This window comes from Oryx dammah, unplaced genomic scaffold, assembly GCF_014754425.2.
Source record: "Oryx dammah isolate SB20612 unplaced genomic scaffold, SCBI_Odam_1.1 HiC_scaffold_26, whole genome shotgun sequence".
Lineage (NCBI taxonomy): Eukaryota > Metazoa > Chordata > Mammalia > Artiodactyla > Bovidae > Oryx > Oryx dammah.
In genome coordinates this window covers 14343081-14368890 of record NW_024070210.1, presented here as the reverse complement: position 1 = coordinate 14368890, position 25810 = coordinate 14343081, and the positions used below count along the sequence as shown (strand labels likewise).

The 25810-nt window shown below is 43.1% G+C and overlaps 2 protein-coding genes and 1 non-coding gene across 3 annotated transcripts; 1 reads left to right on the top strand and 2 right to left on the bottom strand.

Annotated features, from left to right (window-relative positions):
- Positions 1-1957: 1957 nt before the first annotated feature.
- On the bottom strand, positions 1958-22841 carry NOXRED1 (NADP dependent oxidoreductase domain containing 1). The gene is made up of 7 exons (XM_040226004.1): positions 22720-22841; positions 21903-22074; positions 18664-18875; positions 14865-15045; positions 13942-14093; positions 11498-11720; positions 1958-2224 (listed from the first exon to the last, which is right to left on the bottom strand). The coding sequence occupies exons 2-7, from the start codon at positions 22055-22057 to the stop codon at positions 2047-2049; spliced, it is 1101 nt and encodes a 366-aa protein (XP_040081938.1). The 5' UTR covers positions 22058-22074; positions 22720-22841; the 3' UTR covers positions 1958-2046.
- LOC120852668 (60S ribosomal protein L23a-like) lies at positions 6631-7177 on the bottom strand. The gene has a single exon (XM_040226003.1). It carries the CDS (start codon positions 7165-7167, stop codon positions 6745-6747), a length of 423 nt encoding a protein of 140 aa, XP_040081937.1. The 5' UTR covers positions 7168-7177; the 3' UTR covers positions 6631-6744.
- LOC120853796 lies at positions 18921-19046 on the top strand. The gene has a single exon (XR_005718852.1). It is a non-coding gene; the product is annotated as a U6atac minor spliceosomal RNA (small nuclear RNA).
- Positions 22842-25810: the final 2969 nt, after the last annotated feature.

Genomic DNA, 25810 nt, shown 5'->3' with positions numbered 1-25810 from the left:
TCACCACCATCCTTTCTCAACTTGATTGTTACTAATACTGTTTTCTATTCTGATTAACATAAAGTAATTGCAAAACTTGAAATAAATCTGAACTGTGCTGTGCTTAGTTGCTCATTCGTGTCCGACTCTTTGTGACCCCCTGGATTGTAGTCCACCAGGCTCCTCTGTCCATGGGGATTCTCCAGGCAAGAATACTGTGATTGTTTACCACATATCTTATTTTTCTATCCAAACTGTAGGAAAATCAAGGTGTTTCATTTGTTAGCTACATACTGCTACAAGGAAAGAATGTAACTATGTACTGTAGCTACATATTGTAGTTACATACTGCTATAGGAATGTATATACTGTATAGAATGTAGTTACATACTGCTATAGGAAAAGAATGCTACAGAAAAAGTAAGTAATCATCTAATAATGACAGTATAGTGCCGGGGTCCTGCTCCGGCTTGGATCCAGGCTATCCGAAGTGTGACGGTGTCGGTGAAGAGAATGATTTAGAGAGAGATAAGGAAAGAATGTTGTAGATAAGAAAATAGAGGAGAGAAAGAGGCTGATATTCCTTGGTTTACATAGAAAGCCAATAAAACTCCGAGACAAGGAGTTTGCCCTGTTCACAGAGGCCACAGGTGCCCTCCCGGTCTCCCGAGGGAGTGAAGATGCAGAACATCTTCCCGTTCAGGTCCTAGAAACCTGGGTAAATAAGTGAACGCTGGGAGCCTCTATGCTCCAAGGGATCAGCCTGTAAGAGAGAGAAAAAAAAGACACGGGGTGACTAAGCTTCTTTGAGCGAGGCCCTTTTACTTTATTTTCAAAAGGGTCTTTTATACCTTTACTTGTACATAGAGGGAAATGAAAGATGCAAAGTCATACAGAGTCAGCCCAAACATTATATCTGTTTTGTCTTTATCAAAACCAGGATTTTTTCTGCAAACCTTTCCCATATACAATGTTGTGTACATTATTTTCTGGCCTTGGAGGCCTGTGGACATTTTATGACCCTCTTTTGATAAAGACTGCTCAAACAGAAAACTTATTTTCCTTGAAATGTTTTTTCTTTATATTTCTAATCTATGTCAGCCTCAGAAAGTATTAAACAAGTTACATTTCTCACGGAGCAAAGGTGCAGTGAGTTTCAAGAAAGAACCAATTAGCTCAAAAGTCTGATGTGGTTAATTTCAAGGCTACACTTGTTTTTCTTACATTCCAACTTAACTAATGCACTCCCAAGTGCACAGTGGATAAGAGATATGGGAAGTTAGCAACAAGCATTGGCCCAGTAATGAAATCTTACACCAGCACTACTCTAATAACTTTTAACTCTTTGAAAGGCTCTATGTTTTAGGTTTCCCGTGCCTCTCACAATTGGGAGGCTGTAAATAATCACATGCGTAGCTGTAAGAGTCTGGATAAGCCTGCCAAGCAAGCTAGAATGCTAACAGAGGGGGTTTGATTTGAAATATTCCTCTCATGTCCAGGAGACTTATTAGCTAGAGCCCTAAGTTGATTTTCTCCAGAGAAAGGTGGTCGGGGATAGCCCCCTATATATCAGGAGAGTTGATGAAAGGCACAAAATAGTAAGACAGACAGATTCTGGTTTTGGGGTAAATGCTAGAGAAGGGGGGCCCCTCGAGGCCTGATCTCGCCTTTGCCTGTCAGGCCTCTTCCTCATGACCTTTGCCATGGGCGGGATTCCCCTCGATGGCTCCCGGCAGTATAGCTTCTTGAATTTAGTGGTTAGATGAGAGAGAATTTGAATGTACCTAATCGATATTTAGCTGCTGGGAAAGCAGCTTACTTAAATGTGTCAGGTTATGTAGTTTCATTCAGTTGCTTGCAAAAGCCAGACACACCCAAACATACTGATGTAAAGAACTGCTTTTTATTCTAGATTTTAAAGAGCCATCAGTACAATTGTCTAATTCCTCATTGCCTAACATATGGGAATCACCAGACAGTCACATGACTTCCACTGACAGCTGCGATAATCAAAGCACTACCTGATTAGAAGGAGAAAAATTCATGATTCCTGAGAGGTCTCTTCTCTTACTGGGATGGAGAACCCGTGGAAACCTCTGGCTCTTGTTCTTTGGTTAGGGAGATGCCAAATGAGTCATAATATAGATGGGTAAAGCGGTCCTGAAAAGTAGTACTGTTTGAGAGGTACTGGCTAAAGGGAGTTTCCTTGAGTTGCACAGCAGTCAGATCAAACAAGGGGAAAGGCCTAGGGTAGGGAAAAAAACACTGTTACTTCTTTCTGTCTGTCCAATACATCTGATTTTCTGTTAAACATTGCCTTTAAAGAAAGTTTTCCTCCACTTGGAAATAAGGTTCTTCATTTTCTATACCAAACTTATTAAAATTCTTAATTAAAATTTCATCTGGATCTATTCAATATGTGGATTTAATTCTACTTATGAGTTTTCACATGTACAATTATCTAAGTACATTTGGGGAGGAATTCATAATTGGGGAATGATTATGATAATAAAATCAGCATCCTTTTTGGTATATTTTCCTTGAATTTAGATAGAAAATACATAAAAGGATCACAGAAATTAGAAATGGGAGAGACCTCATTTCTTTTACAATATCCTCTTTAAAAAAAACAAAAAAGATAACCTCTTCAACTGTATAGAGAAAGAAATAGAGTTAACATGCAAATAAAAATGGGGCAATGTTAAGTATTAGTCTATAGTGGAATTCAAGTTAAAAAGCATTAAGATGTAGAGCTTTAGAGTATTTAAAAAATCAAGAGTAAGGCAAGGATATATGGTCTAACCACACTTATTCAACACACCACTGGAAGTTATAGCCAGTGCAATAAGGCAAGAAAAGGAAAAAAAAGGCATACAGATCAGAAAGGGAGAACTGAAGTCATCAGTATTTGTAGATGACATCATTGTCTATGTAGAAAAATCCCAAAAAATTACAAAAAATAAAATCTCCTAGAGCTAATAAATGTATTCAGCAAGGTCACAGGATATAAAATAAACACAGAAAAATAAATTTTTAAATATATATTAGCAGTGAACACTTGGGCAATGAAATTTAAAATGTAGTTCCTTTCACATACACAAAATGGAATACTTAGTGTAAATCTAACAAAACATGTAAAGGACTTGTGTACTGAAAACTACAAAATGCTGATGAAATAAGATAAATAAACAGAGACATATACTGTGTACATGGATGGGAAATCTCAACATTAAAAAGATGTCAGTTCTCCATGAATCGATCTATACATGTAACGGTAAAACAAAACTTAGTGACAACGCCAAATGCTGGTGAGGACGTAGGGAAACTGAATTATACGTTGCTGGTGCTGTAAAAAGAAATAATAACTTTGAAAAACAGTTTGGCGGCGTCTTTAAAAAATTAACATGCAACCAGTCGTTGCACTCCTAAGCATCTGTCCCGGAGAAATGGAAACTTATGTTTATACAAAAACCTGTACATGAATGTTCAGAGCATCTTTATGCATAATAAATACCCCCAAACAGGAAACATCCTAAATGTCCTTCAACAAGTGAATGGTTTAACAAACTGTGATACATACATGCCATGAAAACTACTCAGCAATAAAAGGGAACAAACTGCTGATACACACAGCAACCTGGATGAATCTCCAGTGAATTATGCTGAATGAAAAAGGCCAGTCCCCAAAGTTGCATAATACATGATTCTATTTATATAGTATTCTTGAAATGACAAAATCATAGAAATGGAGAACAGCTCAATGGTTGCCAGTTTAGGAAGAAACAACATAAAGGATCCCTAGTTACAGAGCTGTTTTGCATCTTGACTGTGTCAGTGTTGATGTCCTGGTTGTGGTATTGGCTATAGTTTTACAAATATCTACATATAGATATTGTACTGTGGTTTGTTCGGGCACATGGGGTTTCTTTGTATTCTTAATTACTGCATGTGAATCAAAATAATCTTTTAAAAAGTTTTTAAAAGGGAGGAGTATAGAATTAAAAAGTTTAATCCACCAGGAAGGTATAAAAATATGCACTTCTGTGCATCAGATGATATGACTTCAAATTTTATAAAACAAAGATTAGAAATATAAAGATAATTTGAGAAACCACAGTTATAGTGGAAAGATTAATATGCCTTGCCTCCCATTCTAACAGATCATCTGATGGAAAAAGACTGTAGAGCAGCACTTCTCCAACTTTAATGAGCATATCACCTGGGAGTTTGTAAAAGTGCAGATTCTGATTCCATACATCTGGGGTTGGGCCCTGGAATCTACATTTCTAAACAAATACACAGATGCTGGCATGGGTATCAGGCAGTTTGAGTAGCAAGGATATGTTGAAAGGGGAGATATAAAGTGAAAAAATACTCTGAATGATAAGATTACCCCTATACATATGCAGTTTTCTTTCCCTAAGTTGGGTCCCAAAGACTTAAAGATACCAATATTCAGGCTTTCCTGCAATCACAGAAAGCTAACCAATCTGATCACATGGACCACAGCTTTGTCTAACTCAATGAAACTATGAGCCATGCTGTGTAGGGCCACCCAGTGGACAGGTCATGGTGGAGAGTTCTGACAGAACGTGGTCCACTGGAGAAGGGAATGGCAAACCACTTCAGTATTCTTGCCTTGAGAACCCCATGAACAGTATGAAAAGGCAAAAAGATAGGACTGAAAAATGAACTCCCCAGGTCAGTAGGTATCTAATATGTTACTGGAGATCAGGAGAGAAATAACTCCAGAAAGAATGAAGAGACGGAGCCAAAGCAAAAACACCCAGTTGTGGATGTGATTGGTGATGGAAATAAAGTTCGATGCTGTAAAGAACAATATTGCATAGGAACCTGGAATGTTAGGTCCATGAATCAAGGCAAATGGGAAGTGGTCAAACAGATGGCAAGAGTGAATATCAATGTTTCAGGAATCAGCAAACTAAAATGGACTGGAATGGATGAATTTAACTCAGATGACCATTATATCTACTACTGTGGGCATGGAGTCTGCAATGCAGTCCTTGGATGCAATCTCAAAAATGACAGAATGATCACTGTTCGTTTCCAAGGCAAACCATTCAATATTACAGTTATCCAAGTCTATGCCCCGACCAGTAATGCTGAAGAAGCTGAAGTTGAATGGTTCTATGAAGACCTACAAGACCTTCTAGAACTAACACCCAAAGTGAAGTGAAGTCACTCCATCATGTCCGACTCTTTGCGACCCCATAGACTGTAGCCTACCAGGCTCCTCTGTCCATGGGATTTTCCAGGCAATGGTACTGAAGTGGATTGCCATTTCCTTCTCCAGGGGATCTTCCCAACCCAGGAACCTGGGTCTCCTGCATTGTAGACAGATGCATTACCATCTGAGCCACCAGGGAAGTCCCAAAAGAGATGTCCTTTTCATTATAGGGGACTGGAATGCAAAAGTAGGCAGTCAAGAGATACCTGGAGTAATGGACAAATTTGGCCTTGGAGTACAGAATGAAGCAGGGCAAAGGCTAATAGACTTTTGTCAAGAGAACACACTGGTCATAGCAAATACCCTGTTCCAACAACACAAGAGAAGACTCTACACATGGACATCACCAGATGGTCAATACCGAAATCAGATTGATTATATTCTTTGCAGCCAAAGATGGAGAAGCTCTAAGAAGAGCTCTAGAAGCTCTAGAAGCTTTTTAAGTTAGCAAAAACAAGACCAGGAGCTGACTGTGGCTCAGATCATGAACTCCTTATTGCCAAATTCAGACTGAAATTGAAGGAAGTAGGGAAAACCACTAGACCATTCAGGTATGACCTAAATCAAATCCCTTATGATTATACAGTGGAAGTGACAAATAGATTCAAGGGATTAGATCTGATAGACAGAGTGCCTGAAGAACTATGGACGGAGGTTCATGACATTGTACAGGAGACAGGAATCAAGACCATCCCCAAGAAAAAGAAATGCAAAAAGGCAAAATGGTTGTCCGAAGAGGCCTTACAAATAGCTGAGAAAAGAAGAGAAATGAAAGGCAAAAGAGAAAAGGAAAGATATACCCATTTGAACACAGAGTTCCAAAGAATAGCAAGGAGAGATGAGAAAGTCTTCCTCAGTGATCAGTGCAAAGAAATATAGGAAAACAATAGAATGGGAAAGACTAGAGATCTCTTCAAGAAAATTAGAGATACCAAGGGAACATTTCATGCAAATATAGGCTCAGTAAAGGACAGAAATGATATGGACCTAACAGAAGCAGACGATATTAAGAAGAGGTGGCAAGGATACACAGAAGAACTGTAGAAACAAGATCTTCATGACCCAGATAATCACAATGGTGTGATCACTCACCTAGAGCCAGACATCCTGGAATGCAAAGTCAAGTGGGCCTTAGGAGGCATCACTACGAACAAAGCTAGTGGAGGTGATGGAATTCCAGTTGAGCTATTTCAAATCCTAAAAGATGATGCTGTGAAAGTGCTGCACTCAATATGCCAGCAAATTTGGAAACCTCAGCAGTGGCCACAGGACTGGAAAAGGTCAGTTTTGATTCCAATTCCAAAGAAAGGCAATGCCAAAGAATGCTCAAACTACCACACAATTACATTCATCTCATATTCTAGTATAGTAATGCTCAAAATTCTCCAAGCCAGGTTTCTTTCTTTTTTTTTTTTTTTTATAGTGAAAACTTTTATATTTGGAATTAGCCAGCTGGACTCAGTTTAGATGATCCCAATTTTGTTGGCAACATCCAAAGCATCATAGTCAGGAGCCAGTCAAACATATGCCTTTTTCTCTCCGTCAGGCCTGATCAGAGTATTGACCTTAGCCATGTCAATGTCATAGAGCTTCTTTACAGCCTGTTTGATTTGGTGTTTGTTGGCCTTGACATCCACAATGAACACCAGTGTGTTGTTGTCTTCTATTTTCTTCAAGGCTGACTCGGTGGTGAGGGGGAATTTGATGATGGCATAGTGGTCAAGTTTGTTTCTCCTAGGGGCGCTCTTCCGAGGATATTTGGGCTGCCTCCTGAGCTGCAGTGTTTTGGGCCGCCAGAAGGTGGGTGACGTTCGGATCTTCTTTTTCTTGTGGCTATGGACACCTTTCAACACTGCTTTCTTGGCCTTCAAAGCTTTTGCTTTGGCTTCAGCTTTAGGAGGGGCAGGGGCTTCCTTCTTCACCTTCGGCGCCATCTTCATAAAAAGCTCCAAGCCAGATTTCAACAGTACATGAACCATGAACTTCCAGACGTTCCAGCTGGATTTAGAAAAGGCAGAGGAACCAGAGATCAAGTTGCCAACATCCATTGGATCATCAAAAACGTGAGAGAGTTCCAGAAAAACATCTATTTCTACCTTTATTGACTGTGCCAAAGCCTTTGACTATGTGGATCACAATAAACTGTGGAAAATTCTTCAAGAGATGGGAATACCACATCACCTGACCTGCCTCTTGAGAAACCTGTATGCAGGTCAAGACACAACAGTTAGAACTGGACATGGAACAACAGACTGGTTCCAAATAGGGAAAGGAGTATATCAAGGCTGTATATTGTCACCCTGCTTATTTAACTTATATGCAGATTACATCATGAGAAATGCTGGGCTGGATGAAGCACAAGCTGGAATCAAAATCACCGGGAGAAATATCAATAACCTCAGATATACAAATGACACCACACTTATGGCAGAAAGTGAAGAACTAAAGAGCCTCTTGATGAAAGTGAAAGAGGAGAGTGAAAAAGTTGGCTTAAAACTCAACATTCAGAAAACGAAGATCATGGCATCTAGTACCATCACTTTATGGCAAACAGATGGGGAAACAATGGAAACAGTGACAGACTTTTTTGGGGGGGGCTCCAAAATCACTGCAGATAGTGACTGCAGCCATGAAATTAAAAGACACTTACTCCTTGGAAGAAAACTTATGACCAAGCTAGACAGCATATTCAAAAGCAGAAACATTACTTTGCCAACAAAGGTCCATCTAGTCAAAGCTATGGTTTTTCCAGTAGTCATGTATGGATGTGAGAGTTGGACTATAAAGAAAGCTGAGCGCTGAAGAATTTTGAACTGTGGTACTGGAGAAGACTCTTGAAAGTGAATAGCAAGGAGATCCAGCCAGTCCATCCTAAAGGAAATCAGTCCTGAATATTCATTGGAAGCACTGATACTGAAGCTGAAACTCAAATACTTTGGCCACCTGATGCAAAGAACTGACTCATTTGAAAAGACCCTGATGCTAGGAATGACTGAAGGCAGGAGGAGAAGGGGACAACAGAGGATGAGATGGTTGGATGGCATCACCAACTCAATGGACATGAGTTTGAGTAAGCTCCAGGAGTTGGTGATGGACAGGGAAGCCTGGTGAACTGCAGTCCAAGGGGTCGCAAGGAGTCGGACGCGACTGAGTGACTGAACTGAACTGAACTGAACTGAACTGAAGGAAAAGCTGATTAAATCACTCTACAATAGAGACCATGGTAGCAAACAGAGTTTCTAAGCAACTTTTCAGTAATCAGGATCTTAAATATGAGCAGACAGTCAAGGTTTTCCATACACTTGAAAGAAAATCTCTAAAATGAATGATGGAGAGCAAAACAAATGATTAGAAAAATTCCAAAGGAAACAGACTTCTCGGAGGGTAAAAAAAAATGCTATCACTTACATTCTCAAAGGATAAGAAATGATATTGCACAGGAAAATGACAACAGGATGCTACATAAAAAAGGAATATTCGGCGACTAAAGAAATATTTGAAAATCAAAACACGTTCTAAATATAATAGCAAAAACAAAAACAAGATAGTTGACTCAATCTCTCAGAAAGCAGAGAAAAAAGACAAAAATACTGAAAATAGGAGAACTTAAGAAAATCAAAAGATCAGCCCAGCAGATCCAACACTGGGCTAAAAAATATTCAGAGAGAAGAAAAGAGGAAACAGGGATTGGGAGGAAATTATCAAAGACATAATTGGAGAAAATTGGAGAACTTAACATGCAGATTGAAAATGACCATTGAATAGTCTGTTTCTTTTATAGGTGGCAATTACATGTATATTTGCTTTACAATAATTCATTAAACTGTATATTCATGAATTTATGGAATATGTATTTTTTTGTGTATATGTTATATTATACAATTCTTTTTTTTTTTAAGTTAAGGGAATAAAAGGGAGAGGCCCACCAAGTGTCCATAATAAAAGTGACAAATAATAAAATTTCAGGATGCTGAGATCAAAAGATACTATAAGCTTCCAGAGAGAAAACAAACAGGTTTCAGACTAAGCATGAACTGAAGAATTAGAATGCCACTCTACCTCTCAACAGCAACTCTAAAAGCTGAAAGACGACGGAGCGCTGCCTTCAAAATTCTGAGGGAAATTATTTCTAACCTAGATTCTACACCTTGGTTGTGTTTTCAATAAAATATTAGTGTAGAATAAAAACATTGTCATACATAGCCCTTAAAAATTACTACACAGCGTTTATGAAAGAAGCTAGTGCAGGAGAACATATTCCATCATAATAAAGTAGTAGATGAAGCCAGAGGAAGAGGGGGGTCCAGGAAAAAGAGATCCAACATAAGAGAGAGGCAAAGGGAGTCCTAGGAAAAAGGGGGGAGGAAGATTCCCAAACTGAAAGTGTGTCACAGGTCGCTAGTGATTGATTAGAATACAAAACATAAGAGACTTCCCTGGTGGTCCAGTGGGTAAGAATCCACCTTCCAATGCAGGGGACGCAGTTCGATCCCTGGTCAGGGAACTAAGATCCCTATGCTGCAGGGCAACCGAGCCCATGCAATGCAACTTGAGAAGCTTACATGCCACAGTGAAGACCCAGCACAGCCAAAAAAAAAAGGGGGGGGGGGCGGGGGAAGGGGGACAATCAAGGATTTCTTCCAGGTTTTGGTTTGAACAACTCTTCCAAGGAGCATGTAATTAGACAGAAACGCTGGAAGAGCAGGCATGCAAGCAGGGATGCTTTTAGACACGTGGAGTTTGCGTGGAAATGGTGGGTATGAAGTTACCTGGATGCAGAACTGACATCTAGGCTAGGTATATGGAGTCCTGTGCTGGCAGAGTAAAGATGGCAACCTAAGTCCCCACAGTGGAAAAGATCACCCAAGAACAAAGTGTAGAATCAGAAAAGAAGGCTTCAGACAGAGCCCTGAAAACTCCCAGATTTAAGGATGGGGCAGAAGACCTGGAAAGGCAGGATAAAGGGACAGGAGGAAAACGAAGAGCATGTGAGTGTATCAGGAAAACCAAGAGACGCAGTTGCTTCAGGAAGGATGCCATGTTCAATAGCCAGGGAAGAAAAGGATTTAGAAGCGTCCTGTGACCACGCTCCTACCACAGGTGGCTGAGGCTCAGTCCCTGGTTGGACAACTAAGATCCCAAAGGCTGTGAGCCAGGTGTGGCCAAAATAAACACTTTAAAAAAGAATGGTTAATTCCATGTTATGTGTATTTTACCACGACTAACAAGAAAATAGTGAATCCCATAAACTCTAGACTTTAGGAATAATAACTCGCCACATGAACGCAAGGGGGTTGTAGGGGTGCTCTATGGGAACTTTCTGAACCGTCTGCTCAATATTTCTGTAAACTTAACCTTGCTCTAAAAAGATAAAATCTATTCTTTTAAATAAAAAAAAAAAGTATCCAGTGAATTTAGTGACACAGAAGTCTCTGGTAACAAGGGCAACCATTTGTCCCCATTAGATTATTAAAGATTAAAAAGAATGATCTAATAGTTATGGAACTATAGTGAAATGGCACTCTCATACACTATTGCTGGAAATATTAGTAAGCATCATGTTTTTTGATAGGTAATTTAGGAATATCTATCAAACATAAAATATATATAACCTCTGACCCAGAAATTCTACCAGTACAAGTGTGCAAAGTTTAAGGATAAAAATGTTCAAAGCAGTTCCTTTATGCAAAATGTGGGGCCAGGGTACAATGCCATCAAGAGGAAATAGAATGAATAAATACAGTTAAAGAAACATATCCACCAGGACATATGTATAACTAGAGCTGAATCATGCTGATATATGGCAGAAACCAATACAATATTATAAAGCGATTATCCTCCAATTAAAAATAAATTTTAAAAAAAGGAATGTATCCAACAGATGCCTACACCATGCTCGTAAATGAAGTAGATATTATTGTGCTAACACAGAACGATACCTATGACATAGTATAGTCCCCATGCTTCTAAAATGTACATATAGATACAGGTATACATACACATTATACTATAATGCTAATATACATATATGTTTGTAAATACATAAGGTGAAAAGACAAAAATATAAAAGCAATTAGAGGTTAAGTCTATAAAAAGGGATTTGGCGGGGGGCAAAAGAGGGCTCTCGTGTCTCCACTAGTTGGATTTTTTTTCCTAAGAATGTATTATTTTTATGAATTTTTAAAAAGAACATTAAAGGAAAAATATAAAAAGCATCTGCTAAGACAACAATGTGGGAGAAGTTCGAATGGCCACCGTCTGATACTTTACCGTTTCTGAGACAGGTTCTTGGCATAGATCTTACTGACAAAATCTTGGGCTTGAAATTTTAGGGGTGATGCTTCATCCTCCTTACAGGCCTCGAGGTGCTGGGAGGGGAACAGCTCGCTCAGATGCCGCAGCACTTGTGAGTGGGGCATGTCCTTTGCTGTGCAGAAGTTTAAGAGTGCATAAAACATCCCCTCCAGCCACTTGATGTTGAGGCTTATTCCCCCTAAACATCAATGAGAAAGGAAACACCAGTGAGCACCACATAAAAAGGTCTACAGGGACCTAGGACAAACCCAGACAGTGAACAGCTACCTTCTGTCCAAGACAGTTTGGTTATATGAACTTGGAGATAAGCAAACACTCTTCCTTTCCAGACCAAGAGCCCTGGGTGTGCCCTTTATAACACGTCATGTGTTGACCCTATCTACAGCTAGGTTAATGTAGACACTGCTAATGACAAATGCATCTTGGGAAATCTCTGGAATGGTTCTTGCAATAAGGCGCACTGCAAGATTACAGTAAGGAAAGCCACTTGGTCCCAGAGGCTGCATTCTTCTGTTTAAACAGGCTCTCCTCTCTGGTTGTTTCCAACTCACCCTTCAGTTCAGTTCAGTCGCTCAGTTGTGTCCGACTCTTTGCGACCCCATGAATCGCAGCACGCCACGCCTCCCTGTCCATCACCATCTCCCGGAGTTCACTCAAACTCACATCCATCAGGTCGCTGATGCCATCCAGCCATCTCATCCTCTGTCATCCCCTTTTCCTCCTGCCCCCAATCCCTTGCATCAGAGTCTTTTCCAATGAGTCAACTCTTCGCATGAGGTGGCCAAAGTACTGGAGTTTCAGCTTTAGCATCATTCCTTCCAAAGAAATCCCAGGGCTGATCTCCTTTAGAATGGACTGGTTGGATCTCCTTGCAGTCCAAGGCACTCTCAAGAGTCTTCTCCAACACCACAGTTCAAAAGCATCAATTCTTCGGCGCTTTCTTCACAGTCCAACTCTCACATCTATACATGACCACTGGAAAAACCATAGCCTTGACTAGACGGACCTTTGTTGGCAAAGTAATATCTCTGCTTTTTAATATGCTGTCTAGGTTGGTCATAAGTTTTCTTCCAAGGAGTAAGCGTCTTTTAATTTCATGGCTGCAGTCACCATCTGCAGGGATTTTGGACCCCAAAAAGATAAAGTCTGACACTGTTTCCACTGTCTCCCCATCTAAATGTTGAGCTTTAAGCCAACTTTTTCACTCTCCTCTTTCACTTTCATCAAGAGGCTTTTTAGTTCCCCTTCACTTTCTGCCATAAGGGTGGTGTCATCTGCATATCTGAGGTTATTGATATTTCTCCCGGCAATCTTGATTCAGCTTGTGTTTCTTCCAGCCCAGCGTTTCTCATGATGTACTCTGCATATAGGTTAAATAAGCAGAGTGACAATATACAAACTCATCCTTAGAGGATATGATTAATCACACTTCTCAGCTTTTCCTTTAAAAAGGCTGCTTTTTTAAAATTCTTTTTGTTTAGATTAAAAAATGTGGATCATTTTTTAAAGTCTTTACTGAATTTATTACAATATTGCTTCTATTTTTTTATTTATATATACCTGTAGCTCAGCTGGTAAAGAATCTGCCTGCAATGCAGGAGATCTGGGTTCAATCCCTGGGTTGGGAAGATCCCCTGGAGAAGGGAATGGCTACCCACTCCAGGATTCTGGCCTGGAGAATTTCATGGACTATATAGTCCATGGGGTCACAAAGAGCTGGACACAACTGAGCGGCTTTCAGTTTTCATATATATTTTTAATTAATTAATTTTATTTTTGGCTGCGCTGGGTCTTCACCGCTGTGCAAGCTTTTCTCTAGTTGCTGCAGACGGGGGCTACTGTCTAGTTGTGATGTGCAGGCCTCTCGTTGCAGTGGCCTCTCTGGCTGCAGAGCGTGGGCTCCAGAGCATTCAGGCTTCAGTGGTTTGGGCTCTGAGGCTCTAGAGCACTGGTTCAATAGTTGTGGCACAAGGGCTTAGCTGCTTTGCAGCATGAGGGATCTTCCCAGATCAGGGACCAAGCCCGCATCTCCTATACTGGCAGGTGGATTCTCCACCACTGAGCCACCAGGGAAGCCCTGCTTCTGTTTTTTTATATTTTGGTTTTTTTGGCCACAAGGCATGTGGGATTTTAGCTCCCCAACCAGGGATCAAACCCAAACCCCCTGCTTTGGATGGCAAAGTCTTAACCACTAGACTGACAAGGGAAGTCCCTAAAAAGGCTGCTTCTTACCACCAAAGTTGTTCCCACATAAAACCTAAGTAGCTGAGAATGCCATCTAGCGTGTTCTTCCCCCAACACACACACCCTCAGCACAACCACACCAGGGTTTAATAAGATAGCAACAGGTCAAGACAAAGGTAATTTTCAAAAGTGCCAAAAATATGGTGCATCCTTACCAGCAGGGCTGTAGGGGCAGGTGGCCTGAAGAATCACGGGGTCTTGGAGAGCAGTGGTGATCTCCTTATTGGCCCCCCAGATGTGGGCAAGATCTTCAGCACACTGATACTGGGGCCGCAAGATGTTAGTATGATTCAGTAGGAGTTTCAGCCTGCAAGTAAAGCAATCAAGGCAGGGAGTGCAGAGACAGGACTGGAATGAACCAGCACGTGATCCACGGAGGGCACATCCAGCCTCAACCACACAGTCCGCTGCACAGCACAGCCCAGAGGCAAATGCAGGTGTGGCTCAGCCCTGGGGGCACAACCTCTTAGCCAGACGGTTCACCCATCCTCCTCAGATACATTGATAGAAAGTTACCACAAGCCAGGCGCTGGGCCCAGCACTAGACCAAAAGGATATCTGACATGTGCTCTCCATCAGTTTTCATGCTGCTGACCCAGATACAAGGGAACACAAGTCAACTTCAAGTAGGTGAAAGCGAAAGTCGCTCAGTCGTGTCCAACTCCTTGTGACCCTATGGACTATATATACAGTCCATGGAATTCTCCAGGCCAGAATCCTGGAGTGAGTAGCCTTTCCTTTCTCCAGGGGATCTTCCCAACCCGGGGATCAAACCCAGGTCTCCTGCATTGCAAGTGGATTCTTTACCAGCTGAGCCACAAGGGAAGCCCTGAGGAGGTGGAAGCAATGCTGTGATTCCGCTCTAAACATTTGCACATCAAAGAAAATGCCCCACCCACAAGTGCTGTTGATGGAAAAATGGGGAGGACACGATTTCAAAGGCTGGCTTGGGCCCTTCTGCCGATGAAGATGCTTCCACCTTCTGACTGGGAATGGTCAACTCCAAGAGGTAGGGGTGGGGGTGGACATGAGGTGACAGAGAGGTCCTGCCAGCCCTGTGCTCACCCTAACAAGATACCTGGATACTGGGATGGCAGAGACAAAGCTGTACACAATGCAGTCTTTCCCAAGCCGGGTTTGAATTTCTACGCAGATATTAGGCAGCTGAGATGGCAGGCAGCAGAGGAATACCACATTGGCCCATCCCACCAGAGAAGCGTTCTGGTAAAAGCACTGGATTCCCAGTTTCTTGAATTCATCTGGGAGGGAATAAAAGAAGACAGATAGATCATGATACAGAAGACTTCGGACTCAACATCAACTCTGGGTAGAGTGAAAATCATAGTCCTGTCTGACTCTGCGATCTCATGGACTGAATTTGGGTCTTCTGCATTGCCGGCAGATCCTTCACCAGTTGAGCCACTAGAGAAGCCCCCAACTTTGGGGAGAGGGTAGCAACTATTTTATCTCAAGTCTTGTCACCAGGTGTGGCTTCCTAGGTGGTACTAGGGGTAAAGAACCTGTCTGCCAATGCAGGAGACGTAAGAGATAACAGTTCGATCCCTGGGTCAGGAAGATTCCCTGGAGGAGGGCATGGCAACCCACTCCAGTATTTTTGCCTGGAGAATCCCATGGACAGAGGAATCTTGCAGGCTATGGTCCAAAGGGTTGCAAAGAGTTGGATACAACTGAAGTGACTTAGCACGCATGCACACTTGTCACCACATAAATCAGAAGAAATTCCCTTATGGCTTCTAAAAGCCACACAGCAAAGCCCTGGCCCCACGACTGTGACAGCTGATGCCACCACAGCTGTGCTCGAGATTGTTAGATAACTCATCCTGACCTCATGCTTAAACCAAACGCTAGAATTTTTCAGATTTTTTTTTTTTTTTTTTTTAGAAAGAGAAAAGTCTGAATGAAGCCTTCTGCTCCAGTTTACTGACTTTACCATATATCAGGTGATGTACGAAGTACTTTAGACACATTATCGAGGGAATCAGTGGCTTCCCTGGTTGTTCAGCTGGTATGGAATCACCTGCAATGTTGGAGACTTGGTTTTGATCCCTGGGTCAGGAAGATCCGCTGCAGAAGGAAATGGCAACCCACTCCAGTATTCTTGCCTGGGAAATCCCATGGACAGAGGAGCCTGAGAGGTATAGTCCATGGGGCCATAAAGAGTTGGACATGACTTAGTGACTAAACTACCAACGGGGAATCCTCACAAGAACCTTATGAGGCAGAGGCGAGTATTATCCCTATATTATAGGGATACAATATTTCCCTAGAAGCTATATATCCCTATATTGCAGAAGTGAAAACTGAATCTTTGAGAATCACGTGACTGCGAATTTCCTGGCAGTCCAGTAGTTAGGATTCTGGGCTTCCATTGCAGGGGCACGTGTTTGATCCCTGATCAGGTAAAGACAAGCAACCAAAGCAAAATAAAACATGCTCTTTATAAAACAGAATTGCGTGACTGGGACAAAGTTAAACAGCTTAACTGGCTTGAACTGGTGGAGAGTGAGAGAGTGACTGAGAGAGCGGAAGAGGGAAGAGGACGGGAGTAGTTTGGGAAACTCTGCTTGTAGTTTCAGTAAAGTGTACACAATCTAATGTCAACAAGATATTTATAAACACAGAGAGAAACATAATAACTCATGTCCTTGCTAAAACCACTCCTTGGTAGCTAATCATTTGATTGCACTTATGTGACCTGAGGGCTTTCCCAGGTGGCTCAGTGGTAAAGAATCCATCTGCCAACACAGGAGACATGAGTTCGATCCCTGGTTGGGGAAGATCCCAGATGCTATGGAGCAGCTAAGCCCATGAGCCCCAACTGTTGAGCCTGTGCTCTCAGGCCTGAGAACTACTGAAGCCCACATGCCCAAATGTTCATACTCTGCAACAAGAGAAGCCACCGCAATGAGCTAGCCCACACATCGCAACTAGTGAATAGGCCCCATTCACTGCAGCTAGAGAAAAACCCTCACAGCAGCAAAGACCCAGTGCAGCCATAAAATACACACATAAATAAAATTATTTTAAAAAACCCCTACTGTATAGCACAGAGAATTACACTCAATATTTTGTAATCACCTATGTGGGAAAAGAATCTGAAAAAGAACATACATACTTATATGATATATAACTAAATCACTTTATTGTATATCTGAAAACAACACCTTATAAATCAACTATACTTCAATTAAAAACATAATTAAAACTAATTTAGAGCAAAGAAAAAGTACAAACTGTGATTCCATTTGTACAAAATTCTACAGAATGTAAACTAACTGGTAGTGACAGAAATCAGATCAGTGGTTTCCTGAGCGGGACCTGCAGGGAGGTGGAGAGGTTCAGAACTTGACTGTGTCGATACTTTCATAGGAACATACAGGTGTCAAAACATCAGACTGTACACTTAAATATTTTTTTAATATTTATTTATTTGGCTGTGCCGGGTCTTAGTTGCAACACATGGGATCTTTAGTTGCAGCATTTGGGGTCTAGTTCCCTGACAAGGGATAGACCCAGGCTCCTTATCTTGGGAACATGGAGTCTCAGCCACTGAAACAGCAGGGAAGTCCCTCAAACTATACACTTTCAAAATGTGCAGTTTATTATATACAAAGTATATCTCAATAAAGCTGTACCTGTTCTTTGACCTAGCAATTAGAAAAAAATTATGAATCAGGAAGTCCTACTCAGTATGGCACAGTTACATAAATTATCATAAGTCATACTTTTGGAATACTATACAACCTGAAAATCATGATTTTGAAGAATGTCAAATAATATGCAAATAATCCATTAATTGTTTTTAAAAAGCATAGTTTTAGTTAATCTGATATAATTTGGTATTATCTGATATAATCAGAAGAAAAAATGGAAAAGAATGATAACCCTGATAAGGAAATTATGGGTAGTTATTATTTACTGTCCTATAGAGTAATTTTCTAAATTTTTTATAACACACATGTATTATTTTACATTTTTAAAAATATTGAAATATAATTTGCAACAGTGCATCACATAGATATGAAGTAAATAGTTTGATTCTTTTTGACAAATGCAAACACCCAAGGAACATGCACATTTCTCAAGAAACAGAATGTTTACATCTGCCCAGAAAGTTCGCTGGGGCCTCTTCTCATTCTCCCCAGAAGCACTCACTGTTATGATTTCTACCACCAGAGGTTAATAAATGGAATCACTGCAAAACATTAAAAAAATTTTTTTCAGTACATGGTATTATTATTTTTTTGACTCTGCCACACGCATGCAGGATCTTAGCTCCCCCCTGCAGTGGAAGCATGGTGTCCTAACCACTAGAAAGCCAGAGAAGTCCCCCGTAAATGGTGTTTTTAAAAAACGAGGCCAAATGTTTGGAAGCAGTAAACACCACTCTGACTCTAACTGGTCCAGTTAGAAGATTTGAATTCTGTTTGGAAAGTGTCTCTGAGTCAAAGACCCAGAAAGATATCTGGCCACAGGGCGCAGGGAGGAGAGATGGATATAAATATTTAGGTGGAAAAGAAAGGCGCTTTAAGGAAGAAGTTTTTTTTAAAAATCTGTCTGGGACTTCCTTGGTGGTCCAGAGGCTAAGACTCTGTGCTCCCAATGCAGGGGGCCCAGGTTCCATCCCTGGTTGGAGAACTAGACCCCACATGCCGAGACTGGATCCTGAACGCCACAGCGAAGATTAAAGATCCCAAGTGCCACAGCTAAGACCCAGTGCAGCCAAATAAAGTATTGAAATTAAAAAAAAAAACTTCCCAGCTTTTCTCAGGGCTAGCAAGCTAACTAGGCTGGCTGTATGCAAGGATTCCTCTTTCGAGGGGCCCTTTCCAAGCAGCCTGCCCAGTGCTCCTCACCCAGGGTCTCTGGCCTCCGAGTGGAGATCCGTAGATTCTCAGCAGGGATGGGGACGAACTGGAGCAGGGTGTGTGCCAGCTGCTTCCCAAGGTGGCCACCTCCGATGATGCCCACCTTTAACGTGTCGTCATCCTGAGTTTCTTCACGCAACCCAGTCAAGCGACATTTAGAGGTTCGCTTCTCCGGTACTAATTTTCTGGAGAATGATTCACTGGAGAATGAACACGGACACACACAAATATTAAGACATGCACGTGTATTGTATGAAATGAGAGAAGGTTAGCACTCCCTTTGACAAGGATGGAAGAGGCTCTTGGGCCTGACAACATACATTCGGTTACGGCATTGCTACCTACTTCATGGCATCTAACCACTGTTTTTAAAGAGACACATGTACCCCAGAGTTCATTACAGCACTGTTTCCAATAGCTAGGACATGGAAGCAACCTAGATGTCCATTGGCAGATGAATGGATAAGGAAGTTGTGGTACATATATATGATAGAATATTACTCATCTATGAGAAAGAATGCATTTGAGTCAGTTTTAATGAGATGGGTGAAACTGGAGCCTATTATACAGAGTGAAGTAAGTCAGAAAGAGAAACACTGATACAGTATATTAACACATATATATATATATGGAATTTAGAAAGATGGTAATGAGGATCCTATATACAAGGCAGCAAAAGAGACACAGATGTAAAGAACAGACTTTTGGACTCTGTGGGAGAAGGGGAGGTGGGGATGATTTGAGAGACTAGCATTGAAACATGTATATTACCATATGTAAAATAGATGACCAGTGCAAATTTGATGCATGAAGCAGGGCACTCAAAGCCAGTAGTCTGGGACAACCCAGAGGGCTAGGGTGGGGAGGGAGTTGGGAGGGGGGGTCAGGAGGGGGGGACACATGTGTACCCGTGACGGATTCATGTTAATGTATGGCAAAAAGCACCATAATATTGCAAAATAATTATCCTCCAATTTAAATAATTAAAATTTTTTAAAAAGACACGCACGCCCTTAGCCCTTCTTGAGTGTCAGTCTCTGACTTTCTCTGCTTTAACTTCCTCAAATGCAGCCTGCTGCGCCACCTTAAGTCCTTCAGAGAGAAGCATTCCAACCGTGTGCCACTGACCCAGCTTCAGGCTTCCCTGGTGGCTTAGTCGGTGAAGAACCCACCTACCAATGAAGGAGACGCAGGTTTTATCCCGGGGTCGGGAAGATTCCCTGGGGAAGGAAATGGCAGCCCACTCCAGCATTCCTGCCTGGGAAATCCCATGCACAGAGGAGCCTGGTGGGCTACAGTCCATGGGGTCGCAAAGAGTCGGACTTGACTTAGTGACTAAACAACAACAATGACCTAGCTTCTCTGGATGGAATGAAATGTTCCTCCTGAGTGAATTTTCCAAAGAGTAAAGCATACCCCTTTCAAAAGATCAGAGCTTGTTTAAAACCTTCTTAAATGAACTCTTTTTTGGTTACATGTATTGTGCACTTCCCTGCCTTCTTAAACACAAGGTCTGACTGTTTAACTGTTGGCCGCAGGACCATCACCGTGAACAGCCACCATCATACCTTATCCCGGAACACAGGGAGCCAGTCCTTCCACTGTTTCCTGTGTGAACACTGGCCCATTTCCATCTCTGCCAGGACAAGTGCACCCCTCTCCTACCATACACCTCCTCTTCCTAGTTTGCTATTTCAGTTCTGCACACACCCAGGAGACCACGTAACTTAGCTTTCTCCAATGTGATGATTTATCACAGAAAATGGTTTATACAGGAAAACAGACCTGAGAAAGGGAGGATCAAGGATTTGAAGCCACTCTTTCTGGAGATACACTCACTGTTGGTTCTGGATGTGTTTCCTTGGCCCAAGATGAACAAGGTCTGACCCCTGAATACATAGGCATCATTTTATGTTGTTATAGGATGATCTTGATATTTGTGGGGCTTCCCTGGTAGCTCAGCTGGTGAAGAACCCACCTGCAATGCAGGAGACCCCGGTTCGATTCCTGGGTCAGGAAGATCTGCTGGAGAAGGGATAAGCTATGCACTCCAGTACTTGGGGGCTTCCCTGGTGGCTCAGCTGGTAAAGAATCAGCCTGCAATGCAGGAGACCTGGGTTCAATCCCTGGGTTGGGAAGATCCCCTGGAGAAGGGAAAGGCTATCCACTCCAGTATTCTGGCCTGGAGAATTCCATGGACTGTGTAGTCCATGGGGTTGCAAAGAGTCAGACATGACTGAGCAACTTCCACTTCACTTATACTTGTTCTGTATTTCTGTGAAAACTGGAGTCTTCATACTCTGGAGCGTCCATCTAACCATGACAAGCCACATTCTATGTGAGGCTTCTCTTTTGGTTAAAAGGAGAGTGTTTTCCCACTGTGCCTAATCCTTCCAAATAGAAGATGCCTCCTGAGAGTTTCCTATGTTGGTTTCTCTTCACATGTCTTTGGAGGCAGCCCACAGGTTTATGCTTCCCTATCAGTCAGCCAGTCAGCAGACTGCTCGAGTCCTCTGCCTCCTCAGGTATGTACTATACCTTTAATATGCTTGACTGGGATCTGGTCCCCCCATCTGGGAGTTAATCTAATGTCAGAGGAAAGTAAACTGAGAAGAAGACTGAGGGGTGGGGGTTGGGGAGGCAACAAATGGTCCAAGAGTGACCTAGAGTTACAGAACCCAGGAGCCTGAGTCCTCAGTACTTGGCTCTCACATGCCTCTTATTCAAGTGTCAAGAAGCCAGGACTGGACTGAGAGCTTCTTTGAAAGTCAGTATTCCTGTTTTCAGGCAAGTCATCTGGCCATAGGGACCCCCAAACTCCCTGGAAGCTTTCTTGTGAGGAGGCATTCCACTGTCAGCCTAAAAAGAAAAAAAATGACCCCCATTTTCAGCCAATAGACATGGAATGGCCTGTCATTAGTATCTGTGGAAGACAAGCTGGTTGTCCTGATAAGAGAGTGAATGAATGGATGGGTGAATGGATGATTTAATCAGTCTACTCACCAAAAGGAAATCACCATTAATCCATGCCACATTACATAACCACAGCCAAGGCATCCTGGTGTGTGTCTCCCAGCTTTCAGACCAGGAGTGCTTCAGTGTAGGTTACACAAGGCAGGAAGACACTCCCCCTGCCAAAGTTATTCTCCAGTGTAAAAAGTTAAGTCATCTGGATTCTCTGCAGTGATATTCTTCTCCATCTACTTGACCCTAGGGACCCAGCGTACCTCAAATTATGGAGTAGCTTGCAGAAGAAGGTTGCGTGGGCGCAGGCCTTGGTCATCAGACCATGAGAACGGCCCAGCAAATACAGCCAGCTTTGGTCTTCCTCATGAATCCCGGACTCAAACTTCAGGGTCTCAAGATCCTCTAGCAGGTCCATCTCCAAGCCAGCATCTACTGCAGTGACAGATGCCAATCACTTCAAGCCCCTGTCCCCCAAGGAGCGGGGCATGTGCCCAAGTCCTTGGTTCTCCTGATGGTGGTTTCAGCACCTCCCCTCCCAGTTCCAAACTGGTGGCTCCCATCCACTTCTCTGAGTTGAGTCCTGGAGGATTCCTAAGCACTGACTACCCATGAATCTGGCTTTTTTGGTGGCTCAGCAGTAAAGAATCGGCCTGCAATGCAGGAGATCCAGGAGACGCAGGTTCAATCCCTGGGTCGGGAAGATCCCCTGGAGGAAATGCCAACCCACTCCAGTATTCTTGCCAGGAAAACCACATGAACAGAGGAGCCTGGTGGGCTACGGCCCATAGGGTCACAAAGAGCTGGACACAACTGAGGGACTACTGAGCCTACACCCATCAATCAAGAATACTGGATTCATGAAAAACCTGGACAAGATCCATGGAGGCTCCAGGCACATTTTTCAGCACTTGTATTTCCGTGAGCCATGGGTTTCACAGGCGCTCTTGGGCCAGGACGTTTTTCCCTTCCATTCTCTTAGAAATAGGACTGGGCACTTAAGACCACATTTCACAGAAATTCACCCCTTTCCCCAAACTCTCTTTTCCCACAGGCTAGAAGAGAACCCAAACTAAATACCATGATCCTCTGTCTAGAGCAGGGACATCTAGATTTTAGAAAATGAAGCCAGAGATGTATTAGCCCTTCTATGCGTAACTCTCACCAACCAAACTGAGGAAAAGATGGCTCTGATCCTCAGGACGTCTTGCCCTGGAAGGTAAGAACTACATTTTCAGGGAGGGTTACCCAGGAAAGTTGTCATTATGACTCCTTAGCTACCAGGTTACTTCAGGCTTGGAGTCTTAAAGGGGCCAGCCCCACCTAGAGGTTTTCCAGACCCCCCCATGAGGGCATGAATTCCTTCACTACTTCTCGGAATACTACACCAGGGCAGTCTGGGATCTTCCTTTTCCCAGCAGAAGGTTCTGGACTTCTAGATTTTTCTTTTTTTGCACACTCCAATATCATTCAAATCTTAGCACTACTCAGGAGTTAACTTTTCAAGCCCTTCCTTTTTGTGTTCAAGAAATCAATGCCTAAATAATAATAAATAAATAATAAACGATAAAATTAATTCTGGGGATCTGATGTACATCATGGTGACTATAGGTAACAATACGGCATTGTCTACTTTAAATCTGCCAAGAGTAGATCTTAAGTGTTCTCACCACACACACAAAATGATAACCGTGAGAAAATTTTATTCAGGTGAAATTCACCAAACAGCCATTTGAAAGTGAACAATTCAATACATTCAGTGTTGCTCACCCCACTACCTCTAGTTCCAAGACCTTCTCATCCCCTCCAAAGGAAGCCTGGCCCTTATGAAGCAGTTACTCTCCACTTCCACCCCACACCCACCCCCTCAGCCCTAGGCAACCACACATCTGTTTCTTGTCTCTATGGAATTACCTTTTCTGGCTATTTCCCATGAACAGTTGTTCAGTCGCTAAGTCATGTCTGACTCTTTGCAACCCCATGGACTGCAGCACGCCAGGCTTCCTCATCCTTCACCATCTCCCAGAGTTTGCCTGTTTAGACTCACATCCACTGAGTCGGCGATACTGTCCAACCATCTCGTCCTCTGTCGCCCCCTTCTCCTCTTGCCTTCAATCTTTCCCAGCACCAGGGTCTTTTCCAGTGAGTCAGCTCTTCACATCAGGAGGTCAAAGTATTGGAGCTTCAGCTTCAGCACTAGCCCTCTCAATGAATATTCAGGCTTGATTTCACATGAATGGAATCATATAAAACGCAACCTTTAGTATCTGGCTTCTCTATTCCTTTTCTAGGAGGGCTCTTAGGTCACTTTGCTCTCAATCTCTTTAAAAGCAAAGTCTCCAGCACTTGAGGTGAAGAGCAAACAAGGTCTCAAGTCTAAGATACCCTTTCTTAGACCATAACAGTGGGTTGTGGTGAGTGCTAAGCCGCTTCAATTGTGTCTGACTCTATGCAACCCCACGGACTGTAGCCCACCAAGCTCCTCTGTCCATAGCATTCTCTAGGCAAGAATACTGGAGTGGGTTGCCATGCCCTCCTCCAGTGGATCTTCCCTGACCCAGGAATCAAACCCACATCTCCTGCGGCTCCTACCTTACAGGCAGATTCTTTACCACTGAGCCACCAGGAAAGCCCATAACAATGGGTGAGCCACTAGAATGTCCTAAGTGATGTTTCCTGATCCAAGGGAACGAGAAGCTCAAAACCTCCCAGCTCAGCACAACGAGGCACAGGCTGGCTTGTACCAGCATTGGATTCGAGATCCATCCTTTACTTACACGTTCTTGAAAACGGGGATCCGTGGGTTGTGGCTTTGTGACACACGCGGGTGGCTAGGCGGAACTACCTTTTCCAGCATCCTTCTCCCTGTCTGCTTCCAGTTAGGGTGTGCCGCCGGAGAGCTTTCCCCGCAGGACTGGATGGAGGTGGATGAGGCTGGGGGCAGCGCTTTCGCTGTCTGGGGGCAGCAGTCAAGCTGACGACTGCTATACCTTCCCCAGATCCTCCTGCAGCTTCTCACGCTCCTGGGCCACACGTGTGTCCTGCTGCATGACAGAGGCCACCAGCGAGCTGCCCCTGCAGGTCACCCACTTCATCAGGTTGGAGGGTGTGAGAACTGGCAGGGGTTCCAGTCCATGCGTGGGCTCTGGCTCCTCCTCCCTCACTTTTTATCCACCTTCCCTTCCCCACCACCTGCCCTCTGAATTGCCAGCTCTAACACCAGACAAGCAGACAACCTTTCAGAGACCATTTAAGCAGCTGCCGTTACTTGAGCAAGGTCAAGGCCCTGTAATGAATTCCACATGAGATTCCACAGACAGATGGGTGGACTATACACTCCTAGTGGTTCTGCCTCTCTGAATGAATCCTCATAGCCTGGTTAAGTTACCCATACCTGTTTGAAGATCAGCCCAGAACTTCAGCACGCTTTTTGTTGTTGTTTGCTGTACCTCACAGCCTGTGGGATCTTTGTTCCCCAACCAAGTATTGAACCTGAGATCTCGGCACTGAAAGTGCGGATTCCTAACTGCTGGACTGCCAGGGAATTCCTTTCAGCACAATTTAGCAAATTAAACTCCCATTTTAAAGAATCTGCTTGCAACACAGGAGACCCCAGTTAGATTCCTAGGTCTGGAAGATCTGCTGGAAAAGAGAAAGGCTACCCAGTCCAGTATTCTTGGGCTTTCCTGGTGGCTCAGCTGGTAAAGAATCTGCCTGCAATGTGGGAGACCTGGGTTCGATCCCTGGGTTGGAAAGATCCCCTGGAGAAGCGAACGGCTACCCACTCCAGTATTCTGGCCTGGAGAATTCCGTGGGGTCACAAAGAGTTGGACACAACTGAGTGACTTTCACCTTTGCTTTACTTTCTTCAACAGTAGGACGGTTGGGGGGACTTCTCTGGTGGTCCAGTGGTTAAGAATCCACCAGCCAATGCAGGGGACACGGGTTCATGCCCTAGTCCAGGAAGATCCCACATACCAGGGGGCAACTAAGCCAACACACCACAGCTGCACGCCCTAGAGCCTGTGCTCTGCAACAAAGAGAAGCCACCGCCATGAGAAGCTCACGCACAACCAGAGAAGCTCCCCCTCGCCACTGCTAGAGAAAGCCACTTGCAGCAACGAAGACCCAGCACAGCCAAAAATAAGAAATAAACTTTTTTAAAAAGAGG